This window comes from Sciurus carolinensis, chromosome 3 (genome assembly GCF_902686445.1).
Source record: "Sciurus carolinensis chromosome 3, mSciCar1.2, whole genome shotgun sequence".
Taxonomy (NCBI): Eukaryota; Metazoa; Chordata; class Mammalia; order Rodentia; family Sciuridae; genus Sciurus; species Sciurus carolinensis.
Window position 1 is genome coordinate 67,248,356 of NC_062215.1, and position 21,496 is coordinate 67,269,851.

The window sequence follows — 21,496 nt, forward strand, 5'->3', positions numbered from 1 at the left end:
CATACATAGAGTGTAATCTCTCATTTTTCTGATTGTACATATTGCAGGATCACATCAGTCATGCAGTCATGCATGTACATGAGGTAATAATGTCTGCTTCACTCTACTACCCTTTCTTTCCCCAGACCCCTTCCTCTCCCTTCACTCCCTCTACCTAATATAAAGGAGTTCTATTCTTCCCTTGCCCCCACCCCCTTATTGTGAATTAACTTCTGCATACCACAGAAAACATCGGCCTTCGGTTTTCTGGGTTTGGCTTATTTCGCTTAGCATGATATTCCCCAACTCCATCCATAAATTCTTTCTGGGTCCAATGTTGGTTTCTACAACTCTGGTTCCAAGAACCTGGGATTGGTAATAGTTCCAATTATAATAGTATGATAATACAATGAGTTAAGAACAGAAAGAATAAGTGGGTGCCAGGCTTTAGATATGGGGGGTTCTGGGCAAGTCTACATTAGTGAGACGAGGGAGATGATGCTAAGAATGGGAAGGGAGCAGCCTGAGCAAAGGCCCTAGGGCCAGAGTATAGCTTTTGGCATGTCGGAGAAACTAAATGAAAGACAGGCAGGGTAGCTGGCTCTAGCAAGCAAGGAGGAAGTACAATAGGGGATGAGGTTGGAGAAAAAGGCTGGGGCTAAGTCCCACAGCAGCATGTGGTTTTCCACTCTGAGTGCAGAGAGAAACTGCTAGTGAGTTTTAACTAGGAAACTAACATTCTACTTAGGTATTTTGGTTTTGCTTTGTATTTTAGTTGAGTAAAGTGTACAGATCTTAAGCATGCTTCAAAATTTTATATATGTATACCCAGACTAGGATACAGAACATTTCCATCATGGCCTTCGGTTTTAAGACTGTTGTGTCAAAACCAGATTGAAGAGAGGCAGAGGCAGGAGGATCTCAAGTTGGAGGCTGGCTTTGGCAGCTTAGTGAGACTGTTTCAAAAAATAAATAAATAAATAAATAAACAAACAAACAAATAAATAAATAAAGGGACTGGAGCAGTAGTTCAGCAGTTAAGTGCTGCTGTATTCAATCCCAAGTACCAAAAAGGAAAAAAAAAGTTGAAGAGAGGGTGGAAAAGGAAGATCAGTTATAAATGTTTTTGAGTCCGATTGGCAGAGCAATGATGGTGGCCAGGACGAGTGTGGGATGGCACTGAGGAGGGAGCTGTAGAGAGATCTGGGACAGAAGGAGGAGCAGGCGAGAAATTCTATGATTAACCCCGCCATCCGAGTCAGGAAGGCACAGGCATGAAGCCAGTGGGAACATCCAGGAGCTCATGAGAGGCACAGAGGCCTGTATGCTGAGCCTCCAAAAAGAAAATTCTCTCTGCATCCTCCTTTCTCATTAGTGAACAGATGAGGGCACTTGCCTAAGAAACAGGGGCGACACCCGGTGACCACTCCTGGAAGTGCAGCTTCTTGACCATAGGTTCTAAAAGCCCTGCCCAGGTTCAAACGCCAGGAAGTGACACGAAACATCTTTTAGCCCACAGTTGTCCTGGGAAATTGCCCTCCTCTCCACCACCCACTAAGAGTTGACTGTCTTCTGTGTTCTAAGAGGGTGCTACTCTCCCTGCTTCTGCTGGACCCTAGTACTGGGATCCGGCTTAGTCCAGAAGGAGTCACAGTTTTCTCCCCATCACAGGTTCCTGTCGCCTGTCGTAGCCTGGGCTGAACTTCTAGGCCAAAGAACCAGGTGCCTCTTAGTGTGAGGCTGTTCTGCCCCTCAGGAATACAAAGAGGACCAAAATAGAACAGCTTGCTGTTTTTGTGGCAGCTTTTAATCTCAACACATGTTATGGTTCTGACATTATTATTGAATGTTTAAGGCATTATGATTAGGTATTTACCCCAAAGTATATTTTATAAACTTTAAGGAGGAAGAAACAACTTCAGAGCAAAGAGATCTACTAGAGGGAAGGTGACAGGTGATGTCCTTTCAAAAACTGAGAGAGCACAGAGGGAGGTGGTTGAAGGAGAAGCACACGGGACTCAGAGTCACACAGATTTGGCTTCACATTCCAGCTCTGCCAGAGGCTACCAGAGGCTACCAGAGGCTGTGGCACCTCTGGTAGGTCCTTGACCCTCCCAGATACTTAGTGTCTCCTTGGGTGAAGTGGGGTAATCCCTTCTTCCTAGAGCTGTTGAGATGATTAAATAGGAACCGTCTATGAAGCATCTGGAATAGAGTAGATACTCAGTGAATGTTATCTTGAAAATGCATTAACTCAGGCCATCCAAAGCTAGGTATCTATCTGGGATATATGTTATAGGTCAGGCATTGAAGTAAGGTGCTTGGTGACACCATGCAGCACAGCTCCCCTCCGCTCGCCCTGTCCCTACTGGGAATTGAAGCTAGGGGCACTTTACCACTGAGCAACATCCTAAGTCCTTTTTATTTTATATTTTGAGGCATGGTCTTGCTAAGTTGCTGAGTCTGAACTCAAACTTTTGATCCTCCTGCCTCAGCCTCCCGAGTTGCTGGGATTACAGGTGTGTGCCACCACACCTGGCACATAGCACAGATTTTTAAGACAGATAATTCTAATTTAAATCCCAGATTTATCCCTTACTAGCTGTAGAAATGTATATAACTTCTTTGGGTCATACTTTCTTCACATGTCAAGTCAGGGAGAATAATTTATTATTAACAATACAATAATCTATTATAAGGAATTATTATAATAATTATGTAATCTAGGTAAAGTGCCCAGCACAGTACCTGACATATTCAAAGTCTCAAAAATGACAGTGATTATAAATGAATATGATCCTGCTGAAACATTAAAGGGAGGAGATGCTGATGGGTCAAATTTAAAGTCAGAGATACAAATGACTTTATTTAGAACATTAAATCCATCCTTAAACTAACTTCAGCTGCATTAAGTAGGATGTGGGGTGCTGTTTTCCCTTATGCAAATCTACCCATCATTCCTAAAAAATTTAAAGTAAGAGAGATTTCCATTTGCTTTAAAGAGGGATGTGATAAAATACTAAAATGGAGAGGAAGACTATACAATCTCTGCAGGGCACTTTTGGAAATTCTTTTGAAGATTTTAGATATCTTTGCCCAGAGCATATTCCCTCTCCAGCCCCCCATGCCCTAATATCCCCTGGGGAAATCCCTGTTGAGAGTCTTTATGTCCTTTGGTTCAACTGCCTTAACTAAGAGGAAATGCAAATTTGGCCTGTATGCCCCTGGGAATCCTGGCTCAGACCTGTGCTGCTAGCTCCCAGTCCTCCTCTGGACTCCTTTCTCCCTGCTTCCTGGTCTGCCCCCTGGCTCCAGGCAGCCCTAGCAGTTGTGAATGTTTGCTGGCTTTCAGCTCCTGCGAGGGTTCCACGCCTATAGCTCAGAGAAGCCCTGATCTGTGTATCCACAAACCCCTCCCTAGCTGACATCGCTTTCCTTGAGAACCATTCACTAGTCCATAAAAGGGCCCTGAACACTTAAAACAAGCATGAACTCAGAGTCAAATTGGGGATTTAGAATCAGGATCCTTTAATTCAGGTCAACCTCCCTGCTCTTTCCTATGCTGGTGCCTTTCCCTCTCTGAGAGTTTCCCAGTGCTTCCCGCCTCCTGCCACACCCAGCAGGCCTCCAGGGCTGGGCGAGGGTCTAGAGTTGCTTCCTCCACTGTAGAATGACAGGTGCAGGTGGCTCAGCTTTATTTTCATTCCTTTCCCAAGTGCTTACAGATCACATGCTAAGTGCCAGGGACTGTTCTAGATACTGGAGGTCAGCAGAGAACAAGACAGTAAAGTCCTTGCCCTTATGGACCTGAGATTCTGAAAGGGGACAAACAGTGAACAAGTACATAGGGTAATGTCAGGTAGTAATAAGTGCCCAGTCCTAGGAAGCATGAGGGATGGGAAGGTGCTCCAGAGGGCTCCTTGGTGGTGACTTGAGCTGACATCTCTGCAGAGTGAGGGAGGAAGTCATGGGATAACAGGGTCAGGATTCCAGGCAGATGGCACAGCCAAGACCTGATGTGGGCTGAGATTAGCATGTTTGAGAAACACTAAGGAGGTCCCATTTTTTTTTTTTCCTATATCATCCTACAACAAACACTTCTTTTTAATTGTGAAAGATTATGCAAAACATACTTTACCATTAAAACCACTTTTAAGTATACGGTTCACTGACACTTAGACCTCCACATTGTTTGCAAACGTTACCACTATCCATCTCCAGGACTCTCTTTAATCTTTCCAAACTGAAACTTGGTACCCATTCAATGGTAACTCCTCCTTTCCCTTCCCTGGTCACTGGACACTGAGACAGAGATGTGGCAACTACCAGAAGAAAAATCAAAGCAAAAGGATGTTAAGGTGGGACTCGTAAAGTAGACTTACTTCAGGCTCCCACCCAGGACCAGAGTAAGTGCATTTTTGAGGATGGAGTGTGTATCGAGGGTAGAGTGGCTCTCTCTCTTGCAGCTGACAACCTGCCCTGTTCCAATACCCACACTGTTGGAAGAGCTATCAGGTTCTGGCTTGGTGGTCTGGGCTGTGGTGCCAGGGGATGTTGAATTCCACTACCCGTCCTACTCTGGATAGCTGGCAAGTTGCCGTAACCCTTGGAGGCTATTTTGTCTCTTGTAAACATAATCATACTGATTTCTCAAGGTTGGTGACAGGATCAAAAGACATAAGCACCAGATGTTTAATCAATGTCTAATACATACATAGTAGGTGCCCATAAATGTCCACTCCTTGCCTGGGTGAAGCACAAACTTGCACCAACTGTCCAGGAGTCCAGCCTCTTCCCTCTTCTCATGATCTGCACCATTTTCAATCTTTTGGCTTCTCCCTAATCACCAGGTTCAGCTCTGGATTTGGGGACCTTTGCCCTACAGTTTGATGTTTAGATTTGGCAATAAGGGGCCATATGTAGGGGTATTTGAATTTTGGGGAGCAGTCTGGCAACTATCCCTCTTACCTATTTGAGGGTAGCTACCTTGCATGCAGCTATATTTTGAACCTTACCTCCCACTGTGGAAGCAGGAAGGGTCAGGTCCTACCCAGCACTTGGAATCTGGAATGAAGGGATAATGTTGGAAACATTAGGGCAGTGACACTCAGCCCCTGGAGCCCTCCCATTTTTTAATTTGTGTCTTCCATTACCTGAGGATTCTGTGGGCACCCCGTTCTGTCCACAAGTCCCCGTCCATGTGGGACAGTTAGTTCCTATTGTGTACAAGTAAGAAAATCAAGATTAATCCAGAGAGACTTCAAGGGGACTGGGATTACAGGAGCTGCTAGAACATGGGAAACAGCTGGTTAGAAAAGGGCACCTGGAACAAACTTTGTACAACCTCTGTACAACCCTGTTCTGGCAGCTGGGCAGTGGGTGGTTTGTTGGGGCACGGATACTGTCAGCTCCAGGCAGCAGCTGAGCTATTATTCACTTATTTATATAATTTGATTTTTAGTGTTACACATCTCTTCTACTTGTGTTATAAACTCCTCAGGGCTAAAGGTTCCTTTTACATCTCTTGTACAGTGATGGAGTCCCAGACATGAAAGAGGCCACAAAAGATAATGTGGTTTGGCTTCATCCCTTAAAGTCATCAAGCATCTAACCACCCAAGACAACTAGAAACAGTTCATCTCAGAGAATCTCCTGGAAATGGAGACACTTACTGTCCCCAGTCACTCTTTCCAACATTTGCTGTTTTGCAGTAGACTCATTTTCCCTACACAGAAGTCAGGTTCAGTAGTTTTCTCCTGAAAACCCTTCAGCCTTCACTTCCCTGAGCACCAATGGTGGGGAAACCCAGCTGCCCACAGGACCAGGCACCTAGCAAAAAGGGTGTGAATGAATGTGCTTAAGTTATATGGGCAGTGAGGATGGCCGTGGGTCTGAGAGCAAGCACGGGACAGCGGCAGCTCCTCTCTTACTCCTGGTGGAATGTGGACTGTGTTTTGGGAGACTTGATACATTTTTCAGAGAAGCTGGAAACCTAGAATTGTAAGTGAATTTCTCCATTTTCAAAGACGTTGACAATGAGTTTGAGTTTTAAAAACCATGAGTCGAAGAAGTACCGCCAAGGGCTGGGTGTGGCCTGGAGGCTACAGATTTGCAGATGCTGCAACAAGCTGCCTGGGAACTAATCTGCAGCTTTGGTACTTGTCATTGGTACTGACCTTAGACCTGGACACTAGGAACCTGTCCATGCCTTCGGCTACTCTGGCTCTGCCTTGTCCTTAGGCGGGTCAGAGATACGGCCATCTGGAGCCCACATCTGTCATGCTTCTGGTACCCTGGACTCTGGAAATCCCTGCCCAAACAGCACTCACCCTGCTTCCAGGGCCATGGGGGCCTCTAACCTTCCAAGTACAACCTGTATTATTCAGTGTCAACATCTTCAGGCCTGAAAGGTGACCAAGGGATGACTGTTACCCGGATGGGGCTGAGTCCTTACGCATGAGTCAGTCCCCCACTACAGTGCGATGGAGTAGTGTGGGATCAGGGCAGGACTGCCAGCTGGAGTCCTGGCTTGGGGCAAGTCTTCTTGTCACTGTCCTGCCTGTATCAGGCTACTGATTCATTACCTCCCCTGGATCAGGCACTCTTCAATGCACAGCACATTCTGTGTCACCCTGATACCAACTCAGATGCTTACAAGCGGAGGAAGGAACCAAAGCATAGAAAAATAAGTTGCCCTCGGTGAGTAAGTGGTTTCATTCAGTGTGCCGAGAGAAAAGCCTTAATCAGTGACCAGTCACACCGTGGAAACGGTGGGTTCTCCCTAACCTCCCCTGGGTGGCCAGCCAGGACCCGGTGGGCGCGGGCGGCAGGGACCCTGCCTCCATCTGACCCGGGCCGGGCCTCCGGCGGGGCACCAGGAAGCTTCGTGGGATCGCTAGTGTCTGCCTCCCAGCAGCCCCGGCTGCGGCCGCCCCAACCCCCGGGCCGCCTGGGGGCCTGGCGGGGACGGCGGCGCCTGGCAGCGGGGGATTTGGATGCGCCGCCGGGGGAGGGCATCTGGGTCCCTCCGCCGCCCGCGGCTTCCCGGCATGCCCCGCTGCAGGGGCCGCCCGCGGGCCGGCGCCCGGACTTCGCCATCGGCGGGGCGCGGAGCCACCGGGCGCGCCCGGAGTCGCAGCCGCAGCCGCAGGTGGGTGAGGCGCGGGTGCCGGGGCTCCCTCGCCGGGCGGGCCGCGGGAGGGTCCCGCGGGGAGCCCCCCGGGGTAGGCAGGGGGCTGCGCGCGGCGGGGGCGCGGGCGGCTGCGGCCGGGGGGAGGGGCGCCGCGCCTCTTTGTCCCGGTCCCGCCGGGCGCACAAGTTGAGCAGGAAAGTTGGAACTGCGCGCCCGACTGCGGCCCGAGCCCAGCGCCACGCGCTCAGTGCCCGTCGGGGGTCCCACCTCCGGGGCGTTGAGCTGGGAGTTGGAGGTGGCGGGTAGGGAAAGAGAGGGTCTGGGGGCTGTTTAACCTCGTGGGTTTAGAACCAAGTGGAGGGGAAGCGGGCGGGCGGGCAACTCACCGAACCAGAGAATGCACGGAGAAAGAAATCACACAAAGAAACGCCCGCACAGACTAGTCACTGAGACGACAGAGGGCCAGCCTCTTGCACACACAGAAACAAACTCCCGACACACAGAGAGGAGACCCAGAAGCTCTTGGAGGCCCAGGGGCAGGCGAGAGAGAAGGAAGGAAGCCCGGAGAAGGTGGGTGGAGAGGAAAACAGGCAGGCAGAGATGAAGACCGAGAGATAAGAGGAGGGGAAAGAAGAGCTAATGGAGGTTGGAGGGACACGACACAGAATCACATACCTAGAAAAACTGTGCAGACCCTGAGATGCACCCCTTCCCTCACACAATCAGAGAAAAAGAGATGAAAGAGACTTCTCTAAGAGAGCAGCGGTGGAGAAGGCCTCCTTTGCACTTTAGATTAGCTAAGGTCCCATCTTGTCTTCCAGGCAAACTCCTACTCATCCTTCAAAATCCAGCTCAAGCGTCATTTGTTCCTGTAAAGAAGGCTTTTCCAGAAAAGTATTATGTATATGCAGCCACTCTCTTTTCTCTGAGCTTCCGCCCATAGCCCAGGCACATGGAGTTGAAACGGTTTTTCTACTTTCTCACCTTTCCCAGCAGCTCCTTAATATTGGCCTGTTTTAATCTCCAATCTTCAGAATCCAGTCCCGTGCTTGATGCATTACAGATGATCAGTGTATACTTACTGAATGTCAACCAGGAGCATTTGGATCTTCTAAGACATAAAGCATAGACAAGCGCAGATAGAAGACATGCTGCATCCTGGGGTCACAGAGACTCCTAAGTTAGAGCACTGCTTTTTGCAGGTGTTTAAGTGAAACGGGTACTTCTATGAGATGCCCTTGTTGCTTTGGCCTAGGAGTTTAAAAGACAGTCATGCCCGGTGTACTACATTTCACTAAATGATGGATTCCTAAGCACAAAGGTGGTTCCATAAGATTATATCAGTAGCTGTCTTAGTTTGTGTAAATACGTTCTATGGTGTTTGCACAAAGATAAAATCTCAGAACACATCCCTCTTGTTAAGCCATGCATAACTGTAGACATGAAAGAGCCTCCTGAATGAAAACAGGCAATAGCAATGAATACTTTTACACCATTTGTACATTTCCAGCCCTGAAAATAATCAGAACCCTTTCCAGAGTTTCTACAGTCTTCTTTCCTCCTTAGAAAAAGGAAGGGGAATGTCCATTTCACTTTCTGCTTTCTGACTATGTGGGCAAATTCCCTGAACCTCAGTTTACCCACTTATAAAATAGGAATACCAATGCCTACCTCATAAGGTTATTGGATGAGTAAACACATACAAAGTGCCTGGCATAGAGGAGATCCTCAGTAAATACATCTCACGTTTCCTCTACTTTAGTGGCTATTCTTTCATGCACATTTTTTTTTTTTTATAGAGGTAAAAATAATGACTAATGTGTTTCCTTTTGTCTCAGGTTTAAAACCCATCCTGGCTAAGCATGGTGGTACGTGCCTGTAATCCCAGCAACTTGGGTGGCTGAGGCAGGGGGATCACAAGTTCGAGGCCAGTCTTAGCAACTCAGTGAGACCCTGTCTCAAAATAAAAAATAAAAATGACTAGGGATGTAACTCAGTGGTAAAATGCCCCTGGGATCAATCCTCAGTACCAAAATAAACAACCCATCCTGGTCCACTTGGGAAGCAAACTCTTAATAAAGGGAAAGGTAAATTTGGGCATGTCATAGAATGCATTTTGGGTTTCTTCAGGCCTTCAGGTCTGTGCAGGTGGGCTGGGGAAGCCTAGCCCCACCCCCTTCCCTTTTGCCACTTCCAACAGGTGGACTCAGGCGTCGCCTTCTCTTTCTGCCTTCTTCACTCGGTCTTCCCTGACCTGGTGTTCTCTCAAGCATCAGCCTGCGTGGAGGATGTGAGTGGGACTGTGTCAGGAGCTACCCAGAAGCATGGAGACGGTGGTGATTGTTGCCATAGGGGTGCTAGCTACCATCTTTCTGGCTTCCTTTGCGGCCTTGGTGGTGGTGTGCAGGCAGCGTTACTGCCGGCCCCGAGATCTGCTGCAGCGATATGACTCCAAGTGAGTGGGTCATGGAGGGGAAGGAGGAGAGAGGGGCTACCACAAAGGAAGAAGAGAGGAATAGAAGTAGCTTGGTGCTGGGCCACTCTGGCTCAGTGTTTGCTCTCTTAAATTGCAGGCTGTCCTTCCCAATAAAGACCTCAGAGCTTAAGAATATTCCTTAAGCCCTCAACATCCTGAGCCACATCTTTCACTGTTCACTGAACCATTGAAAAAGTCACTGAACATGTTCACCTAGCATAAAGGCAAAGCCATCTATACAAAACTGGTCATCTCAGCAGTGGGACAAATCAAATCCCTTTCTAACCAGACCACTGGGAACAGAGATCACATGTCCACACTTTGCCACACAACTAAGTAACAGATGCTTCCTACCGTGAAATCCCAGCACAAGCCTGTTTCTCTCTTTGCATAGCAGATTTCATCATCATGCATTTTATGTGAAATGGATTTTGTAAGGAAGATCCAACTTTCAGTTTAGGGGTATTTTAATTGACACATCCTTAAGGGACCATGGCAACTAAGCCTTAGTTTCTGTTTCCCCTTTATCTTAATTCTATCAGCTTTTGTGTTGAGTGGTTAATAATTTTTAAGTGCCCATTTACATGACCTAGGGAAGCTCTGTTATTGCAAAGAATGCTACGGTGTCTTGGGTTTTAAAGAACCCTGTTATAAAAGAGGAGGTGTTTCTACTTCTCCCACTTTTCCAGGATAACGCGAAGAGAGTAGAGCTTGGGGGTGAGCCCAGGAGGTCCCCAAGAGTGATTCTGCAGACCTAGTAGGGGATGCAGGTGGGCTTGTGTAATAGGGACTTCTGCCTGTCTGTGCAGTATAGGCTTGAAGGGGAAGTGAGCAATGAAAGAATATTATTTTGTCCTGAAGGAGTAGCCCTAATACATCTTCGTAATCATATGATTATAGCTCTATTCTTTCTCTCAGTAGCTCATCCTGTTCTGTCCATTTGTATTTAGGTGTCCCTGGCCTGATCCCCTGACTCATTGTTTAGCCTCATGCTGTATCCTCAGCTGTGTTTCCTTTAGGGTTGGGTTTGGATCCAGGATAAAAGGGTTCTACTCTAACTTATCAACTCCCTTCATTCTTTGAATAGGTATATGGGTGTATTGGTCAGTTTTCCATCACTGTAACAAAATAACTGAGATATTCAACTTATAAAGAGAAAAGGGTTATTTTGGCTCACGAGTTTAGAGGTTCTAGTCCATGATGTGGTGGACCTATTGCTTTTCAGACCTCTGTGAGGCTGGCCAGATGACAGTAGTGGGGAGTGTGTGGCAGAGCCATCTTCTCACCTCATGGCCAGGAAGCAAAGGATAAAAAGGGAGGGGCCATGGTCCCACAGTCCCAATGACCTGAGGACCTCCCACTAGACTCCACTTCTTTGAGGTCCACTGTTTCCCAATAGCACCACCCTGGGGACCAAGCCTTTAACACATGGGCTTTTGGGGGACATTCAAGATCCAGACGGTAGCAGTGGACTTCAGTGAGAGTCATGACTCTAATGGGGCCTTCCCTTCCAGGCCCATCGTGGACCTCATCGGAGCCATGGAGACCCAATCTGAGCCCTCTGAGTTAGAGCTGGATGATGTCGTCATCACCAACCCCCATATTGAGGCCATTCTGGAGAATGAAGACTGGATTGAAGATGCCTCGTAAGGCCCCGGGACCTTTGCTTCCCTGTAGCCCCTGGGCACTCTGCCACTGGCTACTCTTGCCCTGCCCTCGACATCAAGGGAAATCAGAATAGAGTGTCTGTCCTTGCTCCCTCCTCCCATTTTGTAGACCTAACGCTCAGCCTTTAGATGTATGGCAAAGAGTGTCATAAAGTCACCCCCAGGTGCTCAGGTTATCCTTGGGGTGCCATGAATTTGACAGTCAGGCTCCAGGGATGAAGCTTGTGTCCTCAGCACCCCTCAGGAGCTCTCTACCCAGCAGGAACCTCTGAAGTTTGAGAAGATGTGCTATTTCTTTCCTTTATCCCTTGAGTCATCCGTTCACTGGGCACATGTTCATGGGGCATCCTGTGCAGAGCACCACGTCCGTCCCCTGCGGGTGTTAAAGTGGCAGGAGATGGAGTCGTACTGAATATAGACTCCATATCATAGAAACTAAAGGTGACCTCCACGGGTGGTGCAGTGGGTACACAGAGGAGGCGTTGTCTAGGTTTGCCTGCAGTGGGGGGCCCCGTGGCTTTCATGAAGGGTGCCACAGAGGGGAGCCTTTTGATTGAAGTTCAAGGATGGGAAGGAGCTCACCAGGCTAAGCCCAAGGGGACGGACTTGGGCAGAGGGAAGAGTCTGCCTGAGGGCAGAGTTAGAAAAACATGCCTTGATAGGCGGTCAGTAGAGCTAGCAGAGGACTGGAGGGTGGAAGGGAAGGACTAGGGGCTTGTCCATTTTAACACCGAGGTATCTGCTCCCCTGTGCCCTCTGGTCAGTGTGGGTGAGGGATGGAGGTGGTAGCTGGAGGGGAGGTGTGCTCTCTAGATGAGCAATGACATCTTTTTCTTGTCTCCCCAGGGGTCTCATGTCCCACTGCATTGCCATCTTGAAGGTAATACTCCCAATTTTCCTGTGACATCAAGGGTAGTCACTGGCGCACCCAGGCTCAGACAGTTGAAAAGGACCTCAGGAAGTGCACTCACCCCCTGCAAGGGGCCTTCCTCTACCCTACACTTGGCATTTCCGCTCTTGCCTGTTCAGCCTGGTTTCCTTGAGGGTTCTCAAGGCCCTCGTAGGTTTTATTTCGTCTGGTCCTCTTAACACAGTGGGAAAGACAGCCTGGGTGGTCAGAAGCCAAGCTTTCACCAACCTAGGGGAAAGCCATGCACCGAGGCCACACGGCTGCCAAGGGGAAGCGGGTTTGGGCCCCTCTCTGAGCACACACTTTTGTTAACAGAAAACTCCAGCCTATACAGCAGGTGCTGTTCTGAATGTGGATTTCAGTTATTAGAAAGTCTTCACTAACTGAATTCGGCTGTGACAGTAGTCAGTCAAATGGACCATCAGTGTTTAAAAATCCAAATCATGCCAGGAGCAGTGGCAAACATCTGTAATCCCAGCATCTTGGAGGCTAAAGCAGGAAGATTCCAAGTTCAACAGCCTGAGCAACCTAGTGAGGCCCTTTCTCAAAATAAAAAATGAAATAGACTGGGGATGTGGCTCAGTGGTTAAGCACCCCTTGGTTTAATCCCTGGTACTAAAAAAAAAATCCAAATCATGAGTTCTTCAACTTGGAGGAAGACTTTCTTCTTTTCTTTTTTTTTTTCTTTTTTCTTTTTCTTTTCTTTTCTTTTTTTTTTTTTTTTTTTTTTGTGGTGCTGGGAATGGAACCCAAGGGCTGGTGCTCTCAAGGGAAGCCCCCAACCACAAAGCTATATCGCAGCCTGACTTTTTCCTTTGAGTATCTGAACTCTTTGGAAGATTGTCTCCAGTTTTCATTTTGGGTAATTTTTATAGTTTCAGCATTTGTTTTCCAATTCTTGTCTGATACTATCCTACCTGATATAATAATAATAATACTCAAATATTTGGCCAATTGCACATGTGAGTTTCTTCACTTCAGTAACCTTATCCCTTTGTCTTTTTGTCTAGTAATTATTTGAGATTTCAGAAGAGACAACTTTGTCTTTTCTCCAGTGTCATTCAATACAAGATATTAAAAAGTCCTTTATCCCACCTCTTCTTTGGCTGTCTCTTTTGGGACAAAGAAAGCCTAGCAGGAAATTGTTGCCTCCGAGTCTGGGCTTATTATGTAATTCTGGGAAGCTCTTTGGGTGTATAAGACTGTAGATAGAGATAGGGTTACAGATATGGACAGGTAGGTATAATGCCTGGAGCACTGAAGCCATATTCCATTTTCCTTCTCCCAGCTCGTGTCCTGGGACTGGGCTTTGTCCCTTGCCCTCACCCTACCAGATGAGGAAGATAAATGGCACCTGTGGTAGGAGATGAATTGGCTGGAAGAAGTCTTATTAGATTGGAATCCAGGGTCTTCCCTGGGGATCCCAGGTCCAAGGAAAGGGCTTCTAGTCCTTCTCTTGGGATCTTAAGTCCCTCTGTGTGGTCACCTGCCCTTGAATCCCTGTGGTGGGAATTCAAGGGAGAGGACTGGGCTCCCTTTCCATGGGGCCCTTGGGCTTCTTTTCCTTTTTATTTTCCAGTCCTGAGTCCAAGGCAGGTAACCGAACTTCTTTGCAGGGATGGAGACCTATCTGGCCCTACCCTGGGGGAGCATGGAGGGAACTGAGCTTTGGGGGTGACTGGCACTGAAGGGTGGGTGATGAAAACAGCCCTGTGTCATGGATTTGCCTTTCCCCTGCTTCTTCTAAGCTTCTGTCATCATCTTGACAAACATGCAAATAACACATCACCCTCGAAAACTATTGAATTCAGCACCCTGATTGGAGAATGTGCTTAAAGGGAACAATTGCCTTTTGTCCTGCTCTGTTTGTGCAGGCGCTTCGCTAGAGATATTATCCTTTTGGAAGACTAAAGCATGAGATGAAGGAATAGAAAGACAAAGTAGGCTTTTTCCTCCTAAGCGAAAAGGTGAAATGAGAGCACATGATTTTTCTTAGGGGGATTATTTCAGCTTAGACTCCTCTGAGCTAAAGCACCCCCTTGGTCTGAGGTTCTTCTCCACCACCCATCTCCTCTCTTGTTTGTACTTTTCACTCAGTCACTAGGGGAGGGGGCCAGCTGTGTGGTGGCACCCAAGGGTGAGTGCATATTTGTTTTGTCGTGGGGGTGGTAGAAGTCCTTGCAGGTGCCCAGCCACTCCTTGTCACTTTTCTCCTCCCTGCCACTTTAGATCTGTCACACTTTGACGGAAAAACTTGTTGCCATGACGATGGGCTCTGGAGCCAAGATGAAGACTTCTGCCAGTGTCAGCGACATCATCGTGGTGGCCAAGCGGATCAGCCCCAGGTGAGTCAGTGGCCTTGAGGTCCTCGTACTTCATGAGAGAAGCTGAGGTAGGCAGGGCCAGGCTCTGATAAGAAGCTGTAGGCAAGCAACTTCAGTTACCTGCATCCAGATATTTACCTGGCAGCTAGGAGGTTTAGAAATGGGGACTCCCATGCTAAGACGATCCCTCTGATCACCATCCCCAGCATGCCTGGCTGACTGACAGCCCTTTTCAGCAGCTCCAGTGAGACTGGTCACCACAGCCTGTTCTGCACGGTGGCTTCTCTGGCTCCCTCTCTTGTACTCCATCCTCCCAGGTGCCGCTGAAGCCAGCAAGTGCATTTCCCACTGGTACCTACACCTCTGTCTCCAGTGACCTCCTGGCCATGCTCTGTGTCCAACCCGTGTCTGCACTGGGGACCCCTTCCTTGCCATAGTGGGCCTCACTGCGGCATCCACAGCCCAGCCAGCAACCTCCAGGACAGGGTGGGAGGTGACCCATAGCATTCAGACCTCCCAGATTCCAGGCAGTCTGCAAAATCCCATGTGGGAGGCAACCAGCAGACTGCAGTCAACAACTACGCCCCCTCATTTGGGTTCTCTTTTGCAAAGAAAAAGAAAGTCCTTCTCAGAGCAAAGGGCTGCACTAAGTTTGTGTTGCCATCTGGTGGCTGGTATGTGGAAATGATCCAACTTTGTCAGTTGGCCATTCCGTGAGTTCCAGGGGCCTTGCATTCTTGTTGCCATGACCTCCGGTAAATCACAAGGAACAGCCCTTTACCTGTCTCAAAATTAGCCAAGTAAGAAGCTGGGAGTGGCGACCGGGGATGGTATGCAGGGCACTCACTTGTGATGCTAGCTATACTTGTAATTCCAGCCTGATCAAAAGTTCAAGGCCAACCTATTTGCAAGGTCAAGAACTGAGAGACCTTGTCTCAGAAACAGACAAAACAAAAAACCCCAATAACTGTGCCCTCTGGGTGGACACCCTGTGAGGTCTTCTGAGGGATGCATGACTTGGTGTATTTAAGCTCTGTCAAGGAGTCCTTGAGTTGAGAAAGCAGAAAGGAGGTGATCCAGGGAGGGACTTGGGTCAGAAAGTTCTGGGCTTTCTCTGGAGTTGCCTCAGTGGGAGTGGCCACATGTATCAGCCTTGGTCAGCCCTGGCCTTAAAACTCTCACCCGTCTCTGGGAAAGCACCAGACAGACATTCCTGCTGGTCACCCATTATTTTTAGGGACTGCATTGCTCATATCTGCTGGATCCTTCCTCATACTTTATGCTACTCAGGGGGCTGGACTGTCCTGTGACACAGGTTATAAGGCTGCCTTTCAGGAGGGGCTGGCAGAGGAAGGACATGGAGATTTCTGAGGGTGAGAGGGTTAGCTGTGTGCCAAAATGAGGCTGTGGCATTGCCAGGAGGGTGGGCCTGCCCTGTGCCCTCGGCTGTCCTGCAGAGCCCCTGGACTACTCTGTGATGTTTCCTGCTGTAATTGAGTCAGGGTCGGACTTTGTCTTTTTGCCATCACACTTCCTTCTGGCTGATTTTCGTCCCCATTATCTTTTCTGCTCTGTTTATTCCATGGTGTTTGGATGGTGAATGATTTCAAGGAGAGCAGCTTCTGTTCTGGTCATTACAAGGGAAGGGACCATGTCTCTGTGCTTCTTCACCAGCCCCTCAGATCCCAGTGGGAATGAATCTTTTCTCAAGTACATTTAGAAATCAAATGGAATGTCTTTATTTTTCCTTCCTGACTATCAAGTGGTTCATGAGCAAAGATTTGGAGCAAACCCTTGCACCCCACAAATCAGAACTTGATTTAGAAAAAGTTAACTGTGAACTATACTATGTGTTAAAAGAAAAGCAATGGGACCGTTGGAACTCAAATTAAGCTTGTGACTTTTTTTCCTCAGTGTTCTGTGTAATTGCCTTAAGCCATATCTCCCACACCCTGCCCCAAATGCAAAAGTAATATGGTTGTGAAAGTTAAAATACTGCAAACATAGGCTCTCTGGGAAGTGGAATGCTCCCTAATTCCACTCCCTCCTGATGTCAGGAGATACAAGAATGCAGAGGCAGTAGAGAAAGAACTGCTGCATGGGTCTGGAATATTAGAAGATAGGAGAGGAGACAAGGAAATAAAGTGAAATATTGAAAATAGTCACTTCTGCCTCCCCTCAGAGTGGACGATGTGGTGAAGTCCATGTACCCTCCGCTGGACCCCAAGCTCCTGGATGCACGGTGAGAGGGGTGGGGGACTGGTTCAGCATTTCTCACTGAGGTTCGACTCTATATCAGGTCTGTGAGGTTGGCTGGTTGGGTTGTTTAGAGAGGGCTGTTCTGCTGGGTTCCCAAGGCCACACCCAGCTTTGGGTACATTCACTTCCATGCAAATGGTCAGCCAAGCGGAGCTGAAGCTGCCTGGGTGATAGACACAGTCCTCTTCCTGAAACCCTGGAGAGAAAGAGCCAGTCTTGGGTTTGGAATTTTCATGATTAAACATCCAGCTGGGCTGAGTTCCACCTGGCCTTCCCTCCCTTCATCCCCTTTTGCTCCCTCTGATCTTTGGACCCCAGGCGCAGACACGCCTAGCTGGGAGTGCTGCCCTGTGGGGCCTGGTTGAATGGAGCTGCGGGAGCAGAGGTGACAGGTCAACTCCAAGGGTGCACGCCTTCCACTGGGCACCCCAGAAACCCTTCTCTCCTGACCTTTCCCTGTATACACAGTGGATGTAGTTTATGAAATTGTATGCTCCTATACCAGATGTAAGACACATTTAAAAAAAATTCTTTTCTCTTTTGATTTATAAACTATTTCCTGGGTGCTCATGTGAGGTTGCGGGGCAGGCAGTACACTGTGATACTTCAGCTTTCTCTGCCCCAATCCTGCTGCAGTCCAGATTTGTCCATGGATTAGTAATCTGCAACAGATTCCTAAATGCAGCAGGCACACTTGCTATATAAAAGATGTTTCACAGGGAATCTTTCAATCAATACTAAAAAAAATCCTCAATTTGATTTTCAGTTTCTTTTTTTATTATTTTTTTAAGAGTTTGGGTAAGTGAGAACTGGGCCTTATTGATTGGTGATCAATAAGGGATGCTCAAGGTTGGGGTATATATATCCTGTCTTTAGGTGGATGGCTCTTGGGAAGTGTGGTCATGCAATTGACTGGATCTGTACTGTTTCAGAAAATGATTTTCTGGGAGATGTTCATAGGTGTGCTGCAGAGAGTGGCTTCCACGCTCTGCAGTGTCTGTGAGCCACAGCACATCATCATCTCCTCCTGGAACTCTATCAGTGTCTTGTCCACAGCCAGGGAAGTGGGGAGGTTGCAGGCAGTTCAAAGAAAGTGCCCAGAGACAGGATGGGAGATGTGGTTTACTGGGGAAAGCTCACACGAGGTCAGAGACTGTCCCAGAAGAGTTCAGTAGTTCAGGCTGACAGGTAGCACCTTGGTCCCTCACGGTGCTTTGCCATGTACACCTCCTCACGATCTTTTGTCCAGTGTCTACCCCTGGATGAGTGACACATATCCTTTCCGTAGTGCCTTCAGTTCTGTGCCAGTCACCACTGACAGAAGGGTTTTATCTGTTAGACTGCAGAAGCAGTGACATCATCAGTGAGAGCTTGCTTAGTTTGCTTGTGTGACCAGCATCTCAAGGAGCAACTATCCTTGTGTACCTGCAAGAAAGTAGCTTTCTACAGATAACACTAACTCACCCTAGATCCCAGAGAGAAAGCCAGAGTCCTTCAAGATAATATGTACCTGGACTTTCCAGCCCAGGCTTGCTTTCATTGTTCCCTTCCCTTAATTTGCTAGGGTTTTGGAAATAGAAAGGGTGCATTCAGGGACATGGTGTTTAACTGTAGGGACGATATAATCAGGGACATCAAAGGCTCTGCAATAGGCTCCAGTTAACCTTGTTTAACCCAGCCATTCCCAAATCTGTTTAAGCATGGAACCATTCAATTCTATACCCATCAGCCTCTCAGGGAACACTAGTCTAGAGTGTGTCCATTTGGGATTTTGTGTGAAGTTCCTCATTTCTTAGGAAACTGATCCTGTTGTTGTTTTCCTAGGACGACTGCCTTGCTCCTGTCTGTCAGTCATCTGGTGCTGGTGACCAGAAATGCCTGCCATCTGACTGGAGGCCTGGATTGGATTGACCAGTCACTGTCGGCTGCTGAGGAGCACTTGGAAGTCCTTCGAGAGGCAGCCCTGGCTTCTGAACCAGATAAAAGCCTCCCAGGTCCAGAAGGCTTCTTGCAGGAGCAGTCGGCCATTTAGTCCTTTAGGCCAGCAGGTGGTCACAAGGACCAATCTGCTGCTATCCCTAGGTGGCTTAGCTGAGCCTTTCACTTTTCCTTGTATAGTTAGTTGTTCTCCAGGGCTTGGGAGTCCCACCATGTGCATAGAGTAAAGCAGAGGCACCCATTGTGGATGCCTCTGTTGCAATGGCAGATGGTGGCTGGAGAGTGGTGTTGTACCATGGTCAGGGGACATGCCATTCACCATCTGTACAGCAGAATGGAAAACTGGTGGACTGTCAGCTCGATTTAGCTCACCTAGTGTTTTCAAGAAAATTGAACCACCATCTAAGAATCAAGAGGTTTCACATAAAAATCAGAATTTCCAACTTTTCTTGAAGAATCAGAAGGTGTGGCAATTCTGAGCTGCATTTTCAAAATAGGACAATCATTGGAGCTCAGTAGAGGTTCGCCCTCTGGGCAAGCCTTACACTCTCTCACCTGGCCTGTTGTGTTTATTCGTGTTACCTTCCTGGTCCCTGAGGCTACCGAGTCCCTCTTTTCCTTTATAGGCTTGGGTCTGAAGCTGAGCACTGCAAAGTTGATTATTTTCTTTTTGTCATTATGCCTGCAATTTTATCTAGCTACCCCTAAGTGAATAGTAAATTTATACATATGTTTTCCTCAAATGTGTGGTTACTGAGTCACATTCACTTGTGCGGCGGGGGTGGGGGTGTATGTGAGAACTGACGGTGGAGGGACAGCCTAAGACTCCTGAGGATGCCTCTTGTGGAGGTCTCAAGATGAGATATAGGACTGCTCAGAGCCCGGACACCAGCAGAGACACCTCCACGACGTCCTTTTCACATCAGCAGTGACATTCATGAAGGGTGTGTTCCCTTTTCTTCTAGTATCTCTTTGTCTTGCAAATTTTGAAAGATAAGGAGCACTTTTATGACTGAAGACCTTAGTGGGACCCAGAATACAGTTGTGTATTCTAGGCATGATCTAAATGGCCGAATTTCCATCATGAGCAAATTGGAAGTACTCTACTTCTTCTTGGGTTCTCAGAACCCACCTTGCCCTTGGAAGAAGAGCCTGGCTTGGGAACTTTCCTGATGCATATCCTATGTCACTAAGCATGTTTGGAGCTGCTTATCAGTTCCCATTTCATTTTCTCTGTCCTAACTCAAGTCAGCAAATCCTTCAGACTGATGTTGGGGAACCAGGAACTCATATTCTTAAATCTAAGATTGGGTTTGTTGGCATTAACGCACTTCATTCCTGGAAAATAGGCAAGCTTCTAACCAGCGCTGTGTATACCAAACCCCACCTGAGCAAACAATCAGGTGAGGAAAGCTAGAACTCGGGCCTCAAGGGCTTTGGGATGGATTCCAGGGGAACTTTGTTGGACGGTCACGTCATTAACTCCCGACCTACTAGCAAGCTGTTAATGGGAAATGTTCAAAAAGGCACTGACTTTTCTCTTCAAGGCCTTCACAAATAGGTATCCACTGTCCTATTTTTGTCTTTTGTCCTCCCTTTAAAAACCTGCTTTCATCACTGGACTGTAAACCAACTCACGCTGAGATTGCAATGGCTGTCACAGTGATAAATGTCCCCTGCATTTTAACCTGGTCCAGAGCCTTAAGCAAGAGAGGCAGATGTGCATTGGCATCTCAGTTACCAGTCATGTCCTCCAAGAGGGGCTGGATAATGAACACACAGGATCCCAGGCCCGTCTCCACCAAGTGTGGTTTGCCAGGGGACAGACATATCACAAGTCCTTTGGTCTCTAGAACATGGTGGTAGATCATTCCATAGCCCCTCCTATCTTGGGATAGGATCATTAGACTCAAATTCTAATGCAGAAGGAATTGCTCAGGGGAAGGAGTTCAGAGTGAGGAGAGAAAGATATTTGAAGTCAGAATTAGATTTAAATTTGGGCTTGCTTGGTCTTGGTCTTTTTTTTGTGGGTCTGGGAATTGAACCCAAGGTCTCTCATGCTATGCAAATGCTTTACCACTGAGTTACATTCCCATCTTGTTTTTTAAAAAAATGAGATAGGGTCTTACTTATTTGCTGAAGCTGGCCTTGAACTTGCAATCCTCCTGCTTCAGCCTCTTGAGTAGCTGGGACTGCAGGAGTGTGCCACCATGCCTGAAAAGGTCTTTCATTATGTGAGCTTGGTCAACTTTTTTAACCTCTCTGGTCCTTAACTGTCTCACCTGCAACATCAAGGCTACTGCCTCATTAGGTTGGTATGTCAGTCAAATGAAATGGGGTGTGGGAAATGCCCAGTTGTGTGCCTGGTTCTGACAAGCCAATGCCAATCTTTCTGTCCCCATGAGTTCCCATGCTAGTTGACTTAGGTGGTATCACCTCAGTTACCTTGACTGTCCAAGCAGAGGCTGCTATCCATGGGCCCTGGAACTGAGTGGCCTGAAACAAAAAAAAATCACTGCATTAGGGAGAGTAGCCCCCTCCCTACCCCAAATATGTTCACACTCCTGGTCTTCATCAGTCAGTGCTCAGAGGGTTGTTTGTGCAAGCTCACATTCCTCAGGAGAGCAAACAGGGAACTTCCTCCAGCTTGTGAAATCTCCAGAGGAAACTGTTCTTGGTATCCAACTTCTCCCAGTGCTTGCCCTGAACTCAGTCCAGGCTTCCAAGATTCTGCCCACGTGAGCTTGATCTTTAGAAAATGGCTTGCAGTCCAAAGGCTCCACGTTGCTTTATGAACTTGGAAGTTTGTGG

The 21,496-nt window shown here is 47.8% G+C and overlaps 1 protein-coding gene and 1 long non-coding RNA gene across 2 annotated transcripts; one reads left to right on the forward strand and one right to left on the reverse strand.

Moving 5' to 3' along the window:
- Nucleotides 1–1,951: 1,951 nt before the first annotated feature.
- Nucleotides 1,952–7,619, reverse strand: LOC124978846 (uncharacterized). Its single transcript, XR_007107564.1, has 4 exons — nucleotides 7,498–7,619; nucleotides 5,133–5,195; nucleotides 4,995–5,043; nucleotides 1,952–2,184 (listed from the first exon to the last, which is right to left on the reverse strand). It is a non-coding gene; the product is annotated as an uncharacterized LOC124978846 (long non-coding RNA).
- Tmem98 (transmembrane protein 98) lies at nucleotides 6,977–19,422 on the forward strand. Its single transcript, XM_047542722.1, has 7 exons — nucleotides 6,977–7,129; nucleotides 9,312–9,566; nucleotides 11,102–11,233; nucleotides 12,101–12,134; nucleotides 14,394–14,509; nucleotides 16,671–16,730; nucleotides 18,572–19,422. Exons 2-7 carry the CDS (start codon nucleotides 9,436–9,438, stop codon nucleotides 18,777–18,779), a joined length of 681 nt encoding a protein of 226 aa, XP_047398678.1. The 5' UTR covers nucleotides 6,977–7,129; nucleotides 9,312–9,435; the 3' UTR covers nucleotides 18,780–19,422.
- Nucleotides 19,423–21,496: the final 2,074 nt, after the last annotated feature.